General features: G+C 40.8%; 1 protein-coding gene across 1 annotated transcript in view; it reads right to left on the minus strand.

Moving 5' to 3' along the window:
* Nucleotides 1–858: 858 nt before the first annotated feature.
* Nucleotides 859–17,542, minus strand: part of pld1a (phospholipase D1a) — a 28,769-nt gene continuing 12,085 nt past the window's right edge. Inside the window, exons 5-26 of the mRNA XM_076108099.1 lie at nucleotides 16,551–16,662; nucleotides 16,214–16,279; nucleotides 15,313–15,371; nucleotides 14,977–15,069; nucleotides 13,744–13,896; nucleotides 12,885–13,034; nucleotides 12,096–12,179; nucleotides 9,978–10,059; nucleotides 9,641–9,751; nucleotides 9,306–9,491; nucleotides 8,702–8,909; nucleotides 8,364–8,492; nucleotides 7,871–7,989; nucleotides 7,304–7,417; nucleotides 6,358–6,468; nucleotides 5,999–6,087; nucleotides 5,715–5,828; nucleotides 5,492–5,541; nucleotides 5,225–5,359; nucleotides 4,167–4,320; nucleotides 3,894–4,011; nucleotides 859–3,325 (exon numbers count right to left, since the gene is read on the minus strand). Of these exons, the coding sequence (XP_075964214.1) occupies nucleotides 3,101–3,325; nucleotides 3,894–4,011; nucleotides 4,167–4,320; nucleotides 5,225–5,359; nucleotides 5,492–5,541; nucleotides 5,715–5,828; nucleotides 5,999–6,087; nucleotides 6,358–6,468; nucleotides 7,304–7,417; nucleotides 7,871–7,989; nucleotides 8,364–8,492; nucleotides 8,702–8,909; nucleotides 9,306–9,491; nucleotides 9,641–9,751; nucleotides 9,978–10,059; nucleotides 12,096–12,179; nucleotides 12,885–13,034; nucleotides 13,744–13,896; nucleotides 14,977–15,069; nucleotides 15,313–15,371; nucleotides 16,214–16,279; nucleotides 16,551–16,662 (2,662 nt within the window). The 3' untranslated portion in view covers nucleotides 859–3,100. The remainder of the gene's footprint in view (nucleotides 3,326–3,893; nucleotides 4,012–4,166; nucleotides 4,321–5,224; nucleotides 5,360–5,491; nucleotides 5,542–5,714; nucleotides 5,829–5,998; nucleotides 6,088–6,357; nucleotides 6,469–7,303; nucleotides 7,418–7,870; nucleotides 7,990–8,363; nucleotides 8,493–8,701; nucleotides 8,910–9,305; nucleotides 9,492–9,640; nucleotides 9,752–9,977; nucleotides 10,060–12,095; nucleotides 12,180–12,884; nucleotides 13,035–13,743; nucleotides 13,897–14,976; nucleotides 15,070–15,312; nucleotides 15,372–16,213; nucleotides 16,280–16,550; nucleotides 16,663–17,542) is intronic.

The raw sequence follows: 17,542 nt of genomic DNA on the forward strand, positions 1-17,542 counted from the left end.
TTTTCACAGGCTGAAAAGTATTCTTTATGAGTGGAAACAATCATTTTAAATATTCTAAATTGGACAAAATGCAAGTAGTGCAATGAGAGACCATATTTATTAACTCAAGTTAGAAAGGGAGTTACCTGGTGCTTATGAATAGATGCATGTATAAAACAAAAGGTTTAAGAATGCTTTCACAACCGTTTATACATTCTGCAGGTATAAGTCATCAGTTATAATTCAGTGTGTGATATAAGTGTGTGATATAACCAAACTGCTGTCACGACTGTGTGACTGCATTTTCCAAAACCTGTCCAACACGCTAATTTGATGAATAACAAGCAGGGCGTCTCAGTTCCAAGGAAGGGATACAAAAATTGTATCAGTTGCTGGCAGCTCTTCTGTGAGCAGTTTTCCACATAATTCATCATTTAAGTCAACAATGTAAACCATGTAATCTGTCACGTTGCTTCACAAAAGTTTCCTTCTGTTCTGTCTTGAAAAAAGCAGAAGACTTGGCACTGAGAGTGGATACTCTGGAAATCAGCAGCTGACATGTGCCCATAAACTGTAAGCTTGACTGACTAACTAGGAGAAGTCTGACCTAACACTTTTTAATTTTAACTTGACACTTGATGCGTGTGTGTTTAAAACTGCCAATCGCATGCTCTGCAATTAAGGCTGCAAAATACTCGGTTATATAACATAGAATAGTTTTAATGTCCATTTAAGCTCCTGGGCAACATTTGCAGTTAAACACAGTTTGTGCCTTTTACACTATCATAACTTTAGTATTTGAGACTTCTTGATTGCAGAGCTGAAATAAAAATAGAAGCAAAACATTGGCAGCACCGAAGATTTCTCAAAAAAATCAACTAGAATGAAAATATTTAATGAAGAAAAATGAATAAACTTTTTTACATTAACTGGGTTCTTGGTTTGTGACAAAAAGGAACAAAAAAGTCCAAAGGCAAATTAATTTGTTAGACATTTAAATTATAAAGTTACACCGTGTTAAATGAACGGACAGAAATTACAAATTGTACAAAAATAGTGGAAGCAAGATCAGTTGAATTGAGGCCACGTGTTACAGATAGTTGACGGAAAAGACTGCTGAATGATGGTTATGATAAAAAAACATTCAGGTTTTGTTACAAATCCACAACCATCCATACAACCATGCCGTACATAAAAATAAAAATAAAAACATGTTTAAAGAATGTTAAATTATTTATATTCCATAGATAATGCAGTGACAAATACAGCAAGTAGTGTTTGTCTTTGTAGAAAGAAAGGCTGGGACGTTTCCAGTCATGATCACTTCAGTTAACATTCATACATTTTCTGGTCCCATTAACAATACAATAACACTTATTATTGGCAGTTATCGTCTGCTTCTGTTAAATAAATGCCAGTTATTTTCATGTTGGGTGTGAGACGTACACGTATCAAAACATAATTACTGGCTGTGTGACTCTTTCTTTGGAATACAAAGGAGTTCTGCTAAAGTAAGCGGTTACGTTTTTTTGATTTCTATGAAGCCTCCCTCCAGCAGCTCCAAGGAACGCCTTTATTGTTTCATAACCTTCGTGAGAATCATTAACTAATCCTTTATTAATCCTTAACTAATCCTTAACTGCTGCTGCTGCCCATCCTGGCTCCCTTGAAAAAAAAAGAGTTTGACAAATGACAAGTAACAAATATTATAAAAATCAAAACAAATCAGGTGACATACGAGTCCATACATTCACATCTACAAAGTACGTCAATTGCCCCACACTGAAGGTCACACACCATAAGAATCCCTAGAAAAACGTAGTTTCCCCTTGACAGGTGCAGGCTGTGTTACGTTACAAAAACAAAATTCATTTCAATTTTCACTGGAAGTGAAAAGCTTATCAAGAAAAATCACTGGAACCGCCTGCAAAACAGGAAACGTATACTAAGCAATGTCAGACTGTATCTTCACATGACAGCTTTGCCTCTGGCATCAATTGCATGCTATATGGAAAATGTTGATTTCATTTTCTTTGTTTACATTGTTTCAAAGACTCTATTTCAGCACTTAAGAGAAAGCCGTCAACTGAAAGGCCCACATTGGACTGCTGTACACAAACTGTAGTTTTAAGGAACTAGCACCATCTGTTGAGCAAAGAGTGAATTACTCTTTTGAATTTGTGCACCGATTGTCTAATCTAGCCTCTGATATTTACCACTGGCGCAACCATTTAACACTGCAGCCTTTAATCAAACACCCTCAGCCATGATCAGTTTCTACTCACCACTCTAAACATAGAAGGATGACTTCTGTACCTGGGTCAGCTCAACACAGTTCCCCTTGATTTCCGCAGTAAAGTTCAGACCTCACGTCTAATAATCATCTGTCACAAAACACCTTTGACAGAAAATGGATTGGTACATAGCACATTTAGCAAAATCATGCAGCACTGTTGTATCTGTAAAATTGTCTCATTGTACATGTACTGCACAGCAAAGTCTGACCGTAGATAGACGACAGTAGCTGTTAAACTCGTTCAGACAACTCCTCTGGGAGTTTCGTAAACAGCATACTTAGCACTAACGCACCTTATGAGCACTCCCCACGAGCTCAGTGAGTCACATGCATCACCGTCTCTGTGATCATTTTTAACTAAGAGACGAATATTTGTTAGCGTCACCGCCAACACTGTCACCATCGCCTCCATCGCCTCCATCCTGGTTCTTTTCAAATCCTCGCTGTCTTGTGAGCTTTTCCGCAAGTCCAAAGGTCAAAATGTGCAGAGTTGAGTTGATTCCCAAAACCCAAAGTTCATGTGCCTGTTTCTCATCTCCACAGGCTGAATTCAGTCATAAGTATTGTCTTCAAGTGCGATATAATTTTGTTCTGCCAACCCAAATAAACTGTGACTACGGTTTAGTGTTTTTTCATTAGGAACAGATTAAAGAGATTTGTCAATGCCCAGCAGTCACATCAATCCAGAGGAGACTCTCGTTTTTGGATTAAAGGCAATCTCTCTTTTATAATCCGATACAACCATTTGATGACAACCACAATCCAGATGCTTTCCTCAAGAAATAAATTCCGATGTGTAAGTGGCTGGCAGTGGTGGCACATCCCTTATGTCCAGATCTCAGTTGGGACCATGGACTCCTTCGTTCCAACAGAGGGCATGAGGTTCTGCTCAGACAGGAAGTCCAGAGGAAACTGGACCAGGAAGCCTCGGATTTTGCGCAGCTCCTCCTGAGCTCGGGCCAGGTCGGTCTGGGCCAAACCCGGTTTGGACTGGTACTGCTCCAGCTCGGACATGTTCCTCACCAGGGACGAAGGAAGGCAACGAAATACCTGCAGAAAAACACACATATGTAGAGTTTAAAATACTGCTGCACTAGTTTCTATGGCTCTTGGGTTGGCAATGTTAATCAGTTGGCCGGGCCGTCCGAAGGTGAAATATATCATCAACTATTGGACAGACTTCCGTGATATTTGGCACAAATATTCAAGGTTTCCTGAGGACAAATCCAAATGACTTTAGTGGTGGCAAACAGAGTCTGAAATGTCCCAAAATGGCTGCTGTACAGAGAATACATCTTTTTTTTTCCTCCACTAGAGGCAAGTATTTATAGCAAAGTCAAATTCCTTTCATTTAGTTTTTAGTCTTGTTAAAGTTCTGAGCACAGGAGGGCATTATTGTAATTGAATCCACTAGAATGATCACCATTTATACATTTGACCTGATTCTTCAGTGAATCCTTAAGTTTGCTTTTTCAAATTCACCCGCTGACTCTTTATTTATATATTCTCTTAAACAGATAACATCTGCAAATTGTGTAACAGTTACACTATCTGTCAAAAACACTATCTGGCACATGTGTTCCTCAGCCTTATGAATTCATTTTTGTTCATTATGTACCTTCTCATAGATGGTGGCGTTGCGGCCAGCGGTGGTCATCCACACCTCCTTATAGAAGCGATCACTGATGGGGTCAGACATGTCTATACTGGTGTCAGTGTGACCTCCGAGAACGGTCCTGTTCAGAAAGAGAAGGTAAATGAGAAATATAAGACAATCATTATGAAAACTATTTTCTCTCTCTCTTCCACTCTAATTCACACACACACACACACACACACACACACACACACACACACACACACACACACACACACACACACACACACACACCGGAAGCATTCGAGGCGGAGCTGAAGAGCGTAGGGTCCAGCTTCGTACTCCTGTCCGTCCATCACTCCAGCGACCATTTCGGAGTCCTCGACAATCACCGCCACCTCGCTGTCGCGTTTACCCAGCATGCTTCTGTCGTTGATGTTAGCAGAACCTGAAACAAACATGCAGAACAAAGGATGGAACTCAATTCCTGATACACAGACTTCGACAAGAACATTTTCATCATAGCAATACATCTTTCTAATACTTGTCAAATCAAATTAAACGAAATAAAGAAAAAACAACGTACTCCATCATTAAGGACTCAGCAGGGAAGCCCACAAATTCATCAAGTCAAGAGGACATTAACTTATAACAGCATTTACCTACCACAGCTTAGCAAAGAACAAACCAACAGACTGGATTCAACAATAACTCATGATGAACTTTCTACTGCCCTCAATCTAATGCCGAAAAACAAAGCACAGGACCTGATGGCTTCCCTCCTGAGTCCTATAAACACTTCTGGTTCATTCTAGTTCCACTTCTCAACTAAATGTTAACTGAAATAAAACAAAATTCACGTTTCCCAGCAAACATGAACACAGCAACTATTTCCCTACTCCTTCAACCAAACAATGACCCGACTTCACCATCAATTTACCGCCCCATTTCTCTCCTCAATGTAGAAAACGTCACTCCATCGATAATTCACCCAGATCAAACCAGCTTTATCAAAGGTAGACACATATCACGCACTTGAAAAGCTTAATGATAGATTATATTTCAATGGAAAATCTAACCATCATCATATACACTACAACAGAACTTTTTCTATTGTTGTTTTGTCTCAGTCTTGTGAGAGAGTGGGCTGTGCCTTATTAGCCAGCAGAGGGCGCAGCAGAGCTATGTTGCAGAAGTCACCACATATTAAAACAGTTTTGGGCATTTGTTAGCTGCACAGATGGTGAAGGATACAATTTTATCACATCTCCGTGGTGACACGGCAGAGAGGCTAGTTGCCTCATATAGTAGTTGGTGAGAACGACATAAGAAAAGAGTGACAGAACACTGACCGATGATGACTGTGTTGTCGTCAGCGATGAGCATCTTGCTGTGCACGTAGATGAGCTCCGTGACCAGGCGTCCCTCCAGCTCAGTGTGAGTCCGCAATCCGGCAAAGGAGATGTAGTTCATCCAATGGTCGTCCACTGGGAGAGGAGAGGAGAGGAGAGGAAGTACACCAAAACCAGAGTAGAGGATGAAATATGGAATGCACTTTTCCAACTCTAACCTTAAAATTAGGGATAAAAATGAATGTTATAATTAATTCTTGTACTTACTCTCCTTTTTCAGCTGGGAGATGATCGAGTACTCTCCTCTGATCATGGTTCTGAGGAGGCAGGAGATTCAAACTCATCAAAACATATATAAATATTGAACATCCAAGACTCAGATCAACTTGAAAGAAATATAGCACAATAGAATACTCATGACTCTTCCACACAATTCCCCTCACTATTCCTCTGTCAATATTAAAACTGTGGTCGGTGGCATGTGGTCCACCTGTAGTTGAAGTGCATGACAGCCTGAATGGCGTTCCCTCCTCCTGTGGTGATGTCCCCCTCGAAGCCAGGAAGCAGCGGGGTGACCACATACACGCGGTACTTCTTACCCTCCCTGTGAGCAAACACATCAGTTACAAAAAGCCACAGACTTCCAGCGTGAAGCTGTAAGAAGCAGAAGTAGAAGAAGAGAGGAGACTGATCTTGTATACATATACAGTACGTACGACTTCCTTCCTATAGTCACAAGTACTACTGTGGTTAAAAAAAAAAAAAGGGAAGTACTTGTAAGCCCTGAGGATCCTTTCAATGATGGCGTCTCCGATCTTGTTGTAGACCGTCCTGTTGTCGGCACAACTGATGAAGAACTGGTTCTAATGGGAAAGGAGATAAAAGACGGACACCAACCCAAAGAGAGACAATTATAAACGGTTCTTTTTGTTCTACATGTACAACTTTATGTTTCAGAGTAGAGGAGCATGTCATTTCCACAATGACATCGTTACTGAGTACATTGAAAACATCACTGATGCAAAATTACTGACACAAACCTCTGACGAATTCAGCTCAAGTCTCAAAACAGTTTCACATCCCAGCATTTGTCTTTTAATTAAAGTCATATCCTGGCCTCACTGCTGGTTTACCTCTATGTAGATGTAGTGTTTGCTCTTAGCGATGACCTGGATGTAGGCATTGTGGATGGACTCCTCGTGGTACTTTATACCTGCCGACCAATCTGCTGCCGACCGCAACACCTTGCACACACACAGAATAGGATCATTATAGCAGCAACTCCAAAAAATATGCAGGTCTTGCAGCAATCAAATTGCAGGGTTAAATGTACCTACATCGTAAAAATATAATAACGACTGATCGTCACTGATCATTACATGGTAACATCAAATGTTTTTTGGGGGGCTTTTTGATGATTAAGCTGTAAACTGCAACGTGGAGTTATTTTGCGTAATACTACTTAGAGCAATAAACAAATAATGGTAAATAATTCCTGTGAGGACATTAAATTCAATGGTTATAATAATAATAACAGAAAAATGGTGTGTATTATCAGTGGTTATACAGATGGAGAAGTTGTACACAGTGTTCACAGAGGTGTCAGTTTAAAAACAGACACAATTTGAACAAAACCACACTGTCTTTTAAACATGATGGGGTTGTGATGGGATCTTCGTGCACTTCTTATTTTAGCCAAGCATTTCACTCAGAGGTTGGTTCCCTTCGGCTAAAAACCTTTTGAGTGTCAATGGCAAGCGCAAACCTTTGTAGTTATATAACGTTTGGGCCCATGGAGAGTTTTTTAATGCTCTCTCTCTCTTTTATCTTTCTCCAGCAGTGCTTGCAGATCGGGATGTGGAAAACATTGTGGCAAAGTGGGAGTTTATACTGTTCTTGTGTTTACTCTGTAATTTTCTACCAGTGGTTCTTTTTAGGTTCGGTGAACGGTTGGTTTTTGCTCCACTTTGTCATTTTGTATAATTATAAAGAAAGAAAAAAAATAAACATTTCCCACAGTATGCTTTTTATGAGCACAGATAAAAGTAAAATGGTACTTTGTGTGTTCGGGTCTCTTACCTGCACTTTGGCATTGACACAGTCAGGAACTTGGTATCTGAGGTCATTGGCACTGGAGTGAGACTTGGGCAGCAGGAATGGATACGACAGAGAGCGATACTTTGGCTTCATGATCTGTAGGGGAGAAGGTTGGAGTATTTGGGCAGAGAGGGGGGTAAATATGGGATTAGAGGAGGAATGGAAATGAGTAAAAACAGGAAAACGCTGCTGATGCCATGGAAAGCATGAGTGTGAGGATGAAAGTATGTTTCCACTGTCCCAGCCAGACATTTCACCAGGTTAGTGTTTATTGTTCCCTTTTATTTTTTAAAGTCAACAAATCATGATTTTCCTCAGTTAAAATACATTCAAATCTAGTTTCTATTATTCCTACTAAGATTTAGCATTAAAATAGTCAAAACAAGCAAACAAAGTATTAGGCTATAAGTCTAAAAAGTGGTTAAATTCTGTCAACAAAGAAACTTCAATTGAAAAAATTCTAGTCAAACAAGTTTAGCTTTAAAATAATCCTGTTCTACATCCCTGTGTGTGTTTGTTAATGAACACAGTGGCTGTGTGTTGCAGTACCTTAGTGAAGTTCCAGCGCTGGATGAAGTGCCTGGCCACATCGCGCGCAGCTCTGCCATGAACCACTGAGGCAATGTCATGCCAAGGCATTCTAGGAGTGGTGTACCGGTCGATGAAGTCTGCACAGAGTGCAGGAAACACAATGAAGACAGGGAAAGAAGTGTGAGAAGGAGAAAGGATATTACGGTACGACAGAATAAAAAATTTAAAAAAGCCAGGGACCAAGGAGAGAAGATGGGAGAAAGGAGCACAGTGGAGTCATAGAGTTTGGGAGAATACAAAGTCTTGTTTGCCATTTTAGTTTTCCAGATGACTATTTGTTTCCATCAAACTGATATAACAGGAAAAATATAGCAATAGCAAGTAGTGCTTTGTGTACTGAGAGGAGTTTTAGACCTAGAAAGGAGGGAAACTATTCAGAGTAAGACCAAACTAATAGTGAGTGTGTGTGTGTGTGTGTGTGTGTGCGTGTGCGTGTGTGTGTGAACCAGACCATCAAAAGGTTTCTCCAACTGGATCCAGTCCCTGTAGACAAAGTTGCAGTAGTCCTTTCCATGCCAGAAGCGTGTGTTTCCCTGTAACTCTCCAACACCTGTCTTGAGGCTTTGCACTGAACCACTCCCTACACACACACACACACACACACACACACACACACACACACACACACATACACACACACACACACACACACACATAGAATGAAAACATTATGGTAAAAGGACTGCATGTACAGTACAATGTTCTTCACAATGTGCCTCTCATTCACCCAATTCATATTCCAACACTCTCTCCCTCTCATTCTCTCTCTTTCCACTCATACAAACACACCTGAGCTGTCTACGCTGCTGACGCTGTCTGCGTGCTGCAGAGTGTGTTTGTGCATGTGTCTGTACAGACTGAAGCGAGCCTTCCGGCTGCGTCCGATCCCCTTCAGCTTGGGCAAGTCCACCGAATCGCTGGGCGGCGTCCCTCGTCCGTTGCTCTTGGAGACGCCATCGACGGAGGTCACGCCCTTACTGGACGGAGTGCTAGCGGCCTTGGAGAGTGAAAACAACAGTGGACGTACACTCAGCTGCTGGTTGATTAGCTACACGTTAGCGAGTACAAGTCCTTAGAATAAATCCCGTGACGTTCAGTTTTTGTTTTGAAGAGGTGTTAATTCAACTTCATGGTCATTTTGGAGGGTTCGGTTTGTGGCACTTTTGAATTGTATCGAGTTATAGTGACAGTTGTCTCTATTACGTAGTCTACCTTTATTAATATAAATTAATACCCGTTCAACTGTGCGAGTTTGAGTGAAATAGATTTCTCCATTTCCTCTCCTCCTTCTCATATTTGAACCATTTGTCAGGAGCTTAGAGCCAGATGTATTGCCTTTATAACTCCAAACAGTAGACAGGACGTTTTCATTTCATTTGATTGTGTGTCTGACCTGCTCAAGGGCCACAGAGCGTGTCACGCTGCCGACATCCGTCAGCCGATGCTCTCTGTCGTCCCAGCGACCGTATGCCAGGTCTATCCCGCCCACGAAGGCCACTGATTGGTCAATGACAACGATCTTCTCGTGATGCGCCCACAGATAGACGGAGGAGGAGACGTGGTCTGGATGACGCATCACCTTAGACACAATCATATGTACACAGATTTAGATAAAATGTACATAGAAGGCATAATATGTAATTGCGTGTTTCCAATAGTTTTGCCAAACTGCATCCTTTAATTCCTTTTTTAAATTCATCCTTTCACTACCCACAATCCTTTAGTTACCTTGATGTTGGGGTGCATGCGTGAGAGGGTCCTCTTGCTGTAGCCCGAGTTGATGCCCAGGGCAAGCTCCACCTCCTTGTACAACATCACAAAGATACGCACTCCCTGTTGCTGTAGAGAGACAGAAAGGAAGAACAATGTTAAGAGCACATTTCTGGCCATTTAACAAATTTGACTGTTCATATTTCTTTGGTTGCAATACATTATGAATCCTTTCTGAAGAGCAAAACACTGATTATTGTTACTTAATGTAATTGAGTACAGAGTCTACAGTGCTCAATACTTAGGTTATAGGTCATTACTCTCCCATAACGTTGGTAAACTAACGCCTACTTACTGCTTTGCGTTTCAGGGTGCAGTCTAGCCTCCACCTGTTTCCCTCCACCACAGGTCTCTTCAGGAAGATCTCTGGACTCAGCCTGGTGAAAAAGATGGACAGAAACAGACACCAAGATAAAGAAACTCAATGCATCGCCATTACTTGATAAACAATCAAAATAATGGAGAAATGCATCTTTAGCTTCACTCTTTAGAGCTTCCAACACATTTAATAGATGAGGTCCCATGAGTAATTCACACTGGCATCCGGAGCTTACGCGTCTGCAATGCCATTCGCTCACATTACACAGGCTGACACCTCATTGGTTAAGACCATAAGCCCAGTGGAACACAGGGATTTCAGTCACGTCAAACATTTGGCTCCGAGGGACCATAATTATATTTGAAATGACACTGCCAGAAATATTAAAACTGTGTCAGTAGTGACAAACAAAAAAAACACCATAAAACACTATTAAAGGAAGAAGGAAAGGAAAAGTCTCGATACTCTGAAAAGTGAGCCGGTTATATATATTAGATTTGATTTGCATCTTTGCGACACTGTTTTCAAGGTTACTGTTCCCTCAGGTGTGACTGTCAGGTTTTTACATGAGATGAATTAGGTTTATCTTTGTTCTGAATAGAAATTCTAGTGTTCTTTTATTCAAACACATGTTCTACCCTACACTTGGTCTTCGTAGAGCAGGGTGGCTTAACAACTATATCTCAAGGTCCTCTGACGGGTCACATAACCCCGACAGTAAATTAAGAAGAGACAGTGAGAGACAAAGGCGGTGTGGCGGAAAAGTAAACAGATACTATGTGGAGACAATCTTTCGGTCAGTGTATTTCTATTCTGGGTGTGTGGATGAGGCTGTAATTAGAGGCAGTACCATTGCATTGGATATCAGAGAGCCAGGACTTGTGGGTAATACATAATGTAATATGTAACAGCATGTACTGCTCTAACTGGGTATCAGAGTGTCAAGTTGTCATTCTTTGGAAGGAATCTGGCGATGGCCTGCGTGTTTACCAATACTAAAACAAGCCTCTATACTATATTCTATTTTTTTACAACATCATCTGCATACTGTATGATTGCAGATTATTACAGATGCAAAGAGTAAAATATTTCCGATGCATACAAGATTCTGCAATATGACATATGTTGAAGCCACAATGACAACCTTCCCCTGCTCTTTTAAGACTACTTTGAGTGACATTATTGCCAAGAACAGAGGGAGATTGACATACAACAACAGAGCTTCCGAGCCAAATACACAGCAATGCACCAAGAAGGGCAACGAAGAAGAGTGACAGCAAGTGAACATGGATGTAAACAATGCAGGGCTTCAACCGCTAGAAAAAAGGTTTTATGAGGACAGAATTGTACTCGACATGTTTGACCTGGAGGATGAACGTAATGTGTTTTGGTGACTCGTACGTAATTTACATACCTTTTGTTTTGTACAAGGAAAGTCCACATGGCACCTTTAACTCACCATCACTTTTTAGCAAGGTATATCACCATGGGCACCTATGCTGCATGACTAACCTTCAGCTCAGGATCAGATCAATCAGATCAGTCAGGAATTTACAATGAAGTGCAATGGAGATATTTTGCACAACCATCCGTTCACTGTTTGAAACAGAACTTTAAAAAAATGGAAAGATAGTTTTCCCCACTAACAGCCTAATGAATGGTGGATTACATGCAACACTTCAGCAAGATGAACCTTATCAAGCAATCATTTATTTTCTTCAGCCCTTTTTTGGGCCAAACTATCTGTCAAATTTGGCTTCTACACTTTTCTTCTCTGCTTTGGCGGCAGAAGGCGCTTCATTAAGTATCTGACTTATTCCCAATAGTTTGTTAATCCTGTGACAAAAAATGTAAAAAAAAGTCCCTATAAAATAAAAGCATAATCGCTTCATGAATAATTTATTCACCGTGTGTTCCACAATTATTCTTGACTAGTGAACATGCTGGAAATGTTGAGGCTGAGTTAAAGCAGGACGGATGCAACCCACTGAGCTGTGTATTTCTGGGTTCTCACGCTTCAGTGCTGACAGCAGACACATCCCAACCAAAATCTTTGACACGATGCATTTTCACACAAACGACACATTGACTCACCACCAGTCGGTGATAAAGATTTCCTCTTTAGCCTCCTCCAAAGCATCAGCCACATCCTCCATGTACGTCTTTCCATTCACATACCTGCAAAGAAGCGTCACAGATTCTCTGAGTAACTTGTGAAAACAGACATAACTCACATGTGCTTGTGTTGACACGTACAAACATAAAACACACAAGCTTCCCCCAACTTTCTTAACATTTCAAGCTTCAGGCAACACCCATATCTGTGTCATCACGACATATAACTGTATTTCAAAAACACTCTCCCCCCCCCCCCCCCCCCATTAGCTCACAGAACTGCAGCACGTTTTTCCCTTCCTTAAGTACAAAGACGATGCAATAACCGTACCACACAGATGATTCAATATCACAGAATCTGCCAGCTGAGGGGGAGAGAATGCAAAAAAAAGACCTGAAAGATGGCAAAGCAGCCAGAAAAGAGAGTTGACTGCGTAGTTCTCTCCAATATTTCCATAGTTACCAGTGAAAGGATAACAGAGGAAGGCAGAGAAGAAATAAATAAGGGCAACACTTATTATAAACACTTACTTCATTGTGTGCTATTATTACTGGTCTAAAGCATCTCCAATGAGCAACTCTTTGAACATGATTAAATCCACCAAACTGAATCGTTTGAACATATTTGTTTGACACTACATTGGTCTGTTCGAAATAAACAAACGTGGACGTTTGAAACGAATGCACAACATTACTTTCCTATTATTCTGTGTCGTGTACTCGGCAACATAAGTTCCACCAGTTGCGCTCTGTTCCCAGTGCAGTTACCATTTGGCGGCGATGTTTTCCTGCTCCTGTGCAAACGAGCCGCAGCGGTGATCTCGGAGGAAAGCCTTCGCGTGGATCCTCACGAAGCTCTCGATGCTCTGACCCCACCAGCGCGCGTGTCTGTAGCTGATGCACTTAAACACGAGGGTCCTGCCGGGATGATGAGCACAGATACAGAGCGTGTCGTCATTTTATTGGCACTGGCATGAACCACATTAGTGCCGATTGGAATATCAGATTTTGGGGTTTAATTTCGCCCTCAGCTTTACAAACTGCTGATCAGTTTGTAAAAGCAGGCATTGTGTTTTCCTTTAACGAGATAACGAAAACTAAGCCCTGGATTATTAATGTTGGAATGAAAAGGAGCTAAAGAAAACAATCAACCCTGTAGCAGCAGATTGTTAACAGCTTTAAGCAATGACGCCGGGCTTTTTGAGCCTGTTGGGGATTTTCTTTTTGGAACACTGGTTGAGATTTCCAGAGGAAGTTGGACAGAAAAACTGTTTTAGCCAAATCATTTATTAATGGTAAACATCTGGTTTTCAACACAGAATTATCAGCAAACTTGAAACCATTGATTTGCCCCTGCTCTCTGAAGACTGTGGGAAGTCTCTTAAAAGTGTATTTGTAGGATATATAACCATTTGAAAAGCATTCCAATATGTTATATACATTCTTTGATTTTATCTCACAGCGTGAGAGTCTGAGGGAGGATTCTCTTTTTAACTGGTGTTGAACTAACAGTAGCCTCAGAATACACTGTGAGGGTATACTCCAAATACATTGGGTATCAGCGTGATAACTCTGCTACAAAAATCAAATGTTCAACTGCGCACACACACACACGTATGAATCTAACCTGGAGAGGCTGTCAATCCGGACTCCGTGATTGGTCTCTGTGTCTTTGGAGTCCATCTTGATGCTGAACTCTTTATCCAACAGGAGCACAAAGGAGATGGCCCCTGAGTCTGGCTTCATGTACAGCAGGCACGAGTCCTTCACCACCAGCCAGCTACAAAACACACACAGTCGTCATTATCATCATCATTATCATCATTATGATTTGCGTGTCTACGTGAAGGTCTGCAGATCTTTGATTCATTGCTGTGAAACTATTCTTATGTTTCTTGATTCAAGGAAAAGGGTGTAGGAAGAAAACCATCATGGGGATGTAGGTGGATGGGCCGCGTGTTTCAAACGTGTGGGATTCTTTTTGTGCCGTCTTCAGAAAAACAACAATCAAAACTGCTCACGTAATAATGTGGCTGTGATAAAGAGAAATAAACAGACAAACAGATGAAGAGAGAGGCAAGCATGTGCCAATGCAGCTGGGCTGAAGATGCTACTAAAATGTTGTGAGCAAACTACAAGAAAAGAGAAAAAAATAATCATAATGCAATAGCCAAAACTAACACTTAAGATATTATCATTATTATGTTTTGAGATATGAGAATGAGTGGTCACTGTGTATGGAATGTTTTCATATATATATATATATATATATATATATATATATATATATATATATATATATATATATACACACACACACACACACACACACACACACACACACACACACACACACACACGCAGTATATATATATGAAAACATTCCATACTCAGATTTCGTGCAGGAAGCTGTCAGAGTGCAAGTGTTAAAACACTGACTAAGCATCTTTATGACCCTTTTTCGAAATTATTGAGCCAGAAATCTCCAATTCATAGCCGTTGTTCAACATTTTATTTCTAAAAACATGTCGAAAATAGTTTATTTTCTTATTCATGGCGTAATACAAAGAGATAGCTACAATTGCAATGTGAAAATGTAAAAACCTCTGACTTTAATATGTCATCCAAATGAAACAAGAACTTTGAACCTGGTTTTATCCAATGTTCAGATTTTTTGTTTTGGAAATGTATGCACAATAGCACAAATTTGATAAGATAATGCCTCATTAGCAAATCTAAATATATATTTCTAGAAAACATAACTTTAATTTGAGTGCTTATAGTATATAATATAGACAGCAGAAAAAGGCAAAAGGTAAAGAGAGACAGAGGACACATGAGGACAGAGGGAACCACACACCGTTTAGACCAGCGGTAGCAGGCCTGGCTGTGACCACAGCAGTTCATGCCAGGGATACGATGTCCTCCTGAGCGCTTATAGATCATCCCTTCTCTGGAAGAGAGACAAAACAGTTGAGTATCTTCTAAAAGAAGTACTATGGGATGTAAGGAGAGTGTGGAACTAAATAGGAGACTAGGATGTTTGAAATGAGGACACTTAACGAAAGTGACATCCTGACCTTCTAGATTTCAGCTCAAGCGCTTCACTCTGCTGTGAACTGTTGAGTGCATATTTTACCGGACACCTGAACTGTTTTTACAGATGGTCGGGATTGAAAGAAGAGAAAACACTCACAGTCCTTTGGGCCCCAAGTCATGAATGAAAGACAGCTGGCTGATGTCGATGAACTCCATCTGAGAATAGACAGGAAGAGACAACAAGTGGCTGCACACAGTGAAAATGAACAAAACACAGATACATACTGTACAGTACTCATCGACATGTGAGTGACTGAGCAGCCGGCTGTTAACACATACCATCCAGCTGGAGGCAATGTCACCCAGCCTAAGTTATCTCAACAATATATCTCGGATATTATCTTCTAATGCGTCAGTATGAGGCTTAATATTAATATGGCAGCACATAATAGGCAGAATGCTAAACCTAGCATGAGTCTGTTTTAAAGCCTATCTACCATAAAGGCGAAGTAGGTACGGGTAAAGTGTAGTAAGAGAGAGAACACACTGTATGTTATAGGCCCACATAGTAAAAGGCGCTGATAATAAGTCACTTAAAAACGGCTGCATTTTGGAAAAAGGGTTTTTGAAAATGAGAAATTCCAATTGAAAAGCGGTGGGCAAAGATACTTTTGTGCTGTATTGTCACATTAAATAAAATACAGTAAGTCAATACATTTATGTGTAATTTACAGAAAAAAAGAAACATCTCACAGTTTACACAGCATTCACCTTCAGGGCATTTAACAGACTTGAAGCCTTTGTCTAGTTTATTGAGTGTGTCAACATAAAGCAGACGCTTGGCAGTGCCATGTGTAAACACGATAGTGATCTATGTTAACACTCAATGTTGCCCCATAAGGTTAGAGCTTAGCAAAATGCTGAAAAACACTGTTAATCATATTCATACATCATATTTACTTGTACATTGCATACCAAGTATACCATTAGTATACATTTGAACTGGCAGTCATTTTGTGGTTAAGTGACGGTTTGCAGAGCTTAGTATGATTACTCACAGTATGGTGATATTTGCGGTACATGGCCATCCTCAGCAGCTTGTTCAAATAGTCTTCTAATTGTCTCTGTAGAAACACATACACTATATTTTGGCCACTGTGAGTATTTTTATTACAAAATCCAAGCATATAAACACTTACATGCACACACACACACACACAGTCAAGAGAGGGTTTTAGAGGATACGTGTGCTGGCAAGTAAGTGGCATGGCAACAAGCGAGTGCCAGGAGAGCTCCTTGCCATGAAGGTTAAGATATGACAAGTAGGAATTTTCCAACCAGAAAAAAAAAAAAAGAAAACAGGCACAAAAGGCTGCAGGCAGTGTTGCGACGTACCCTCCTGCTGGAGACCTGCTCATCGCGCACCAGCTCGTCTCCTCCTCCCCTCGGCAGGGAGGGCATCTCCCTCACCTCGCTCTTCCTCACCGTCCGTCTCCTCACTGTGTGGCTGTGTGGAAACAGAAAAGGAGGGAATTGAAATGTTAAATTCAAAAGTCCAAGCTATTCAAGGATGCTTGAAGGACGAGAACCATGGTGTTTCCAAACGTTGTCCTGAAAGGTTTGAGGAGGACCATTAAGCTCAAACAACCTTTGGGCAATGGCTGTTTCTGTTCCACCACTAATCTAAGCTTAAAACAGTATCAGTCGCTGCTCTGAAATTAAAACATTTTTCAGTGTTCTTTCCTGCCAGCAGGTGTTTAGTCAAATGTAAAAGCTTGAATATATTGACAGATTACAGGTTGACTCACTGTTGTGTTACATCAACCAGGAACACAGAACGGTAAGATTTTATTTAACTGAAAACAGGCAAGAGGCAAAAAAAAAAAAAACACCAAAGCAATTGTGAAAATCCAACATGCACCCTTTCCTATAACAGCATTAAGTCAAGATCACGGACAGGGAGAGAGAAAGAGGGAGGAGGGCTAAAGTAAATCCTAACTTCCAAGGGCAACATTCCTTTGCGTTCAAGTGTATAACTTACATCACAAGAGAGAGAAGAAGAGCGAGAGAAACGGAGAGAGGGGGGCGGAAGAAGAGGAACAAAAAGGAAGGGAGTTGTCATTAATGGGCTACATGAAGCTAAAGCCAGGAGGCAATTAGCTTAGCTTAACATAAAGAGCAGAAGCAGGGGGAAACAGCTAGTCTGGCTCTGTCCAAAGTTTAAAAAGGCTAACCACCACTTGAATTTGATCGATTAATGAGTTGTGTCTCGTTTGTTTGGTCCAAACACAAACAGAAATGTCAATTTGACATGTTGTGGAATTAGGGGCAGAGCCAGAACCATCTCTGAGTGCAGCGACATCCTGGAGTCATCCTGTTTGCCTGGC

This window comes from Anarhichas minor, unplaced genomic scaffold (assembly GCF_050575085.1).
Source record: "Anarhichas minor isolate MPS153535 unplaced genomic scaffold, ASM5057508v1 ptg000040l, whole genome shotgun sequence".
Lineage (NCBI taxonomy): Eukaryota > Metazoa > Chordata > Actinopteri > Perciformes > Anarhichadidae > Anarhichas > Anarhichas minor.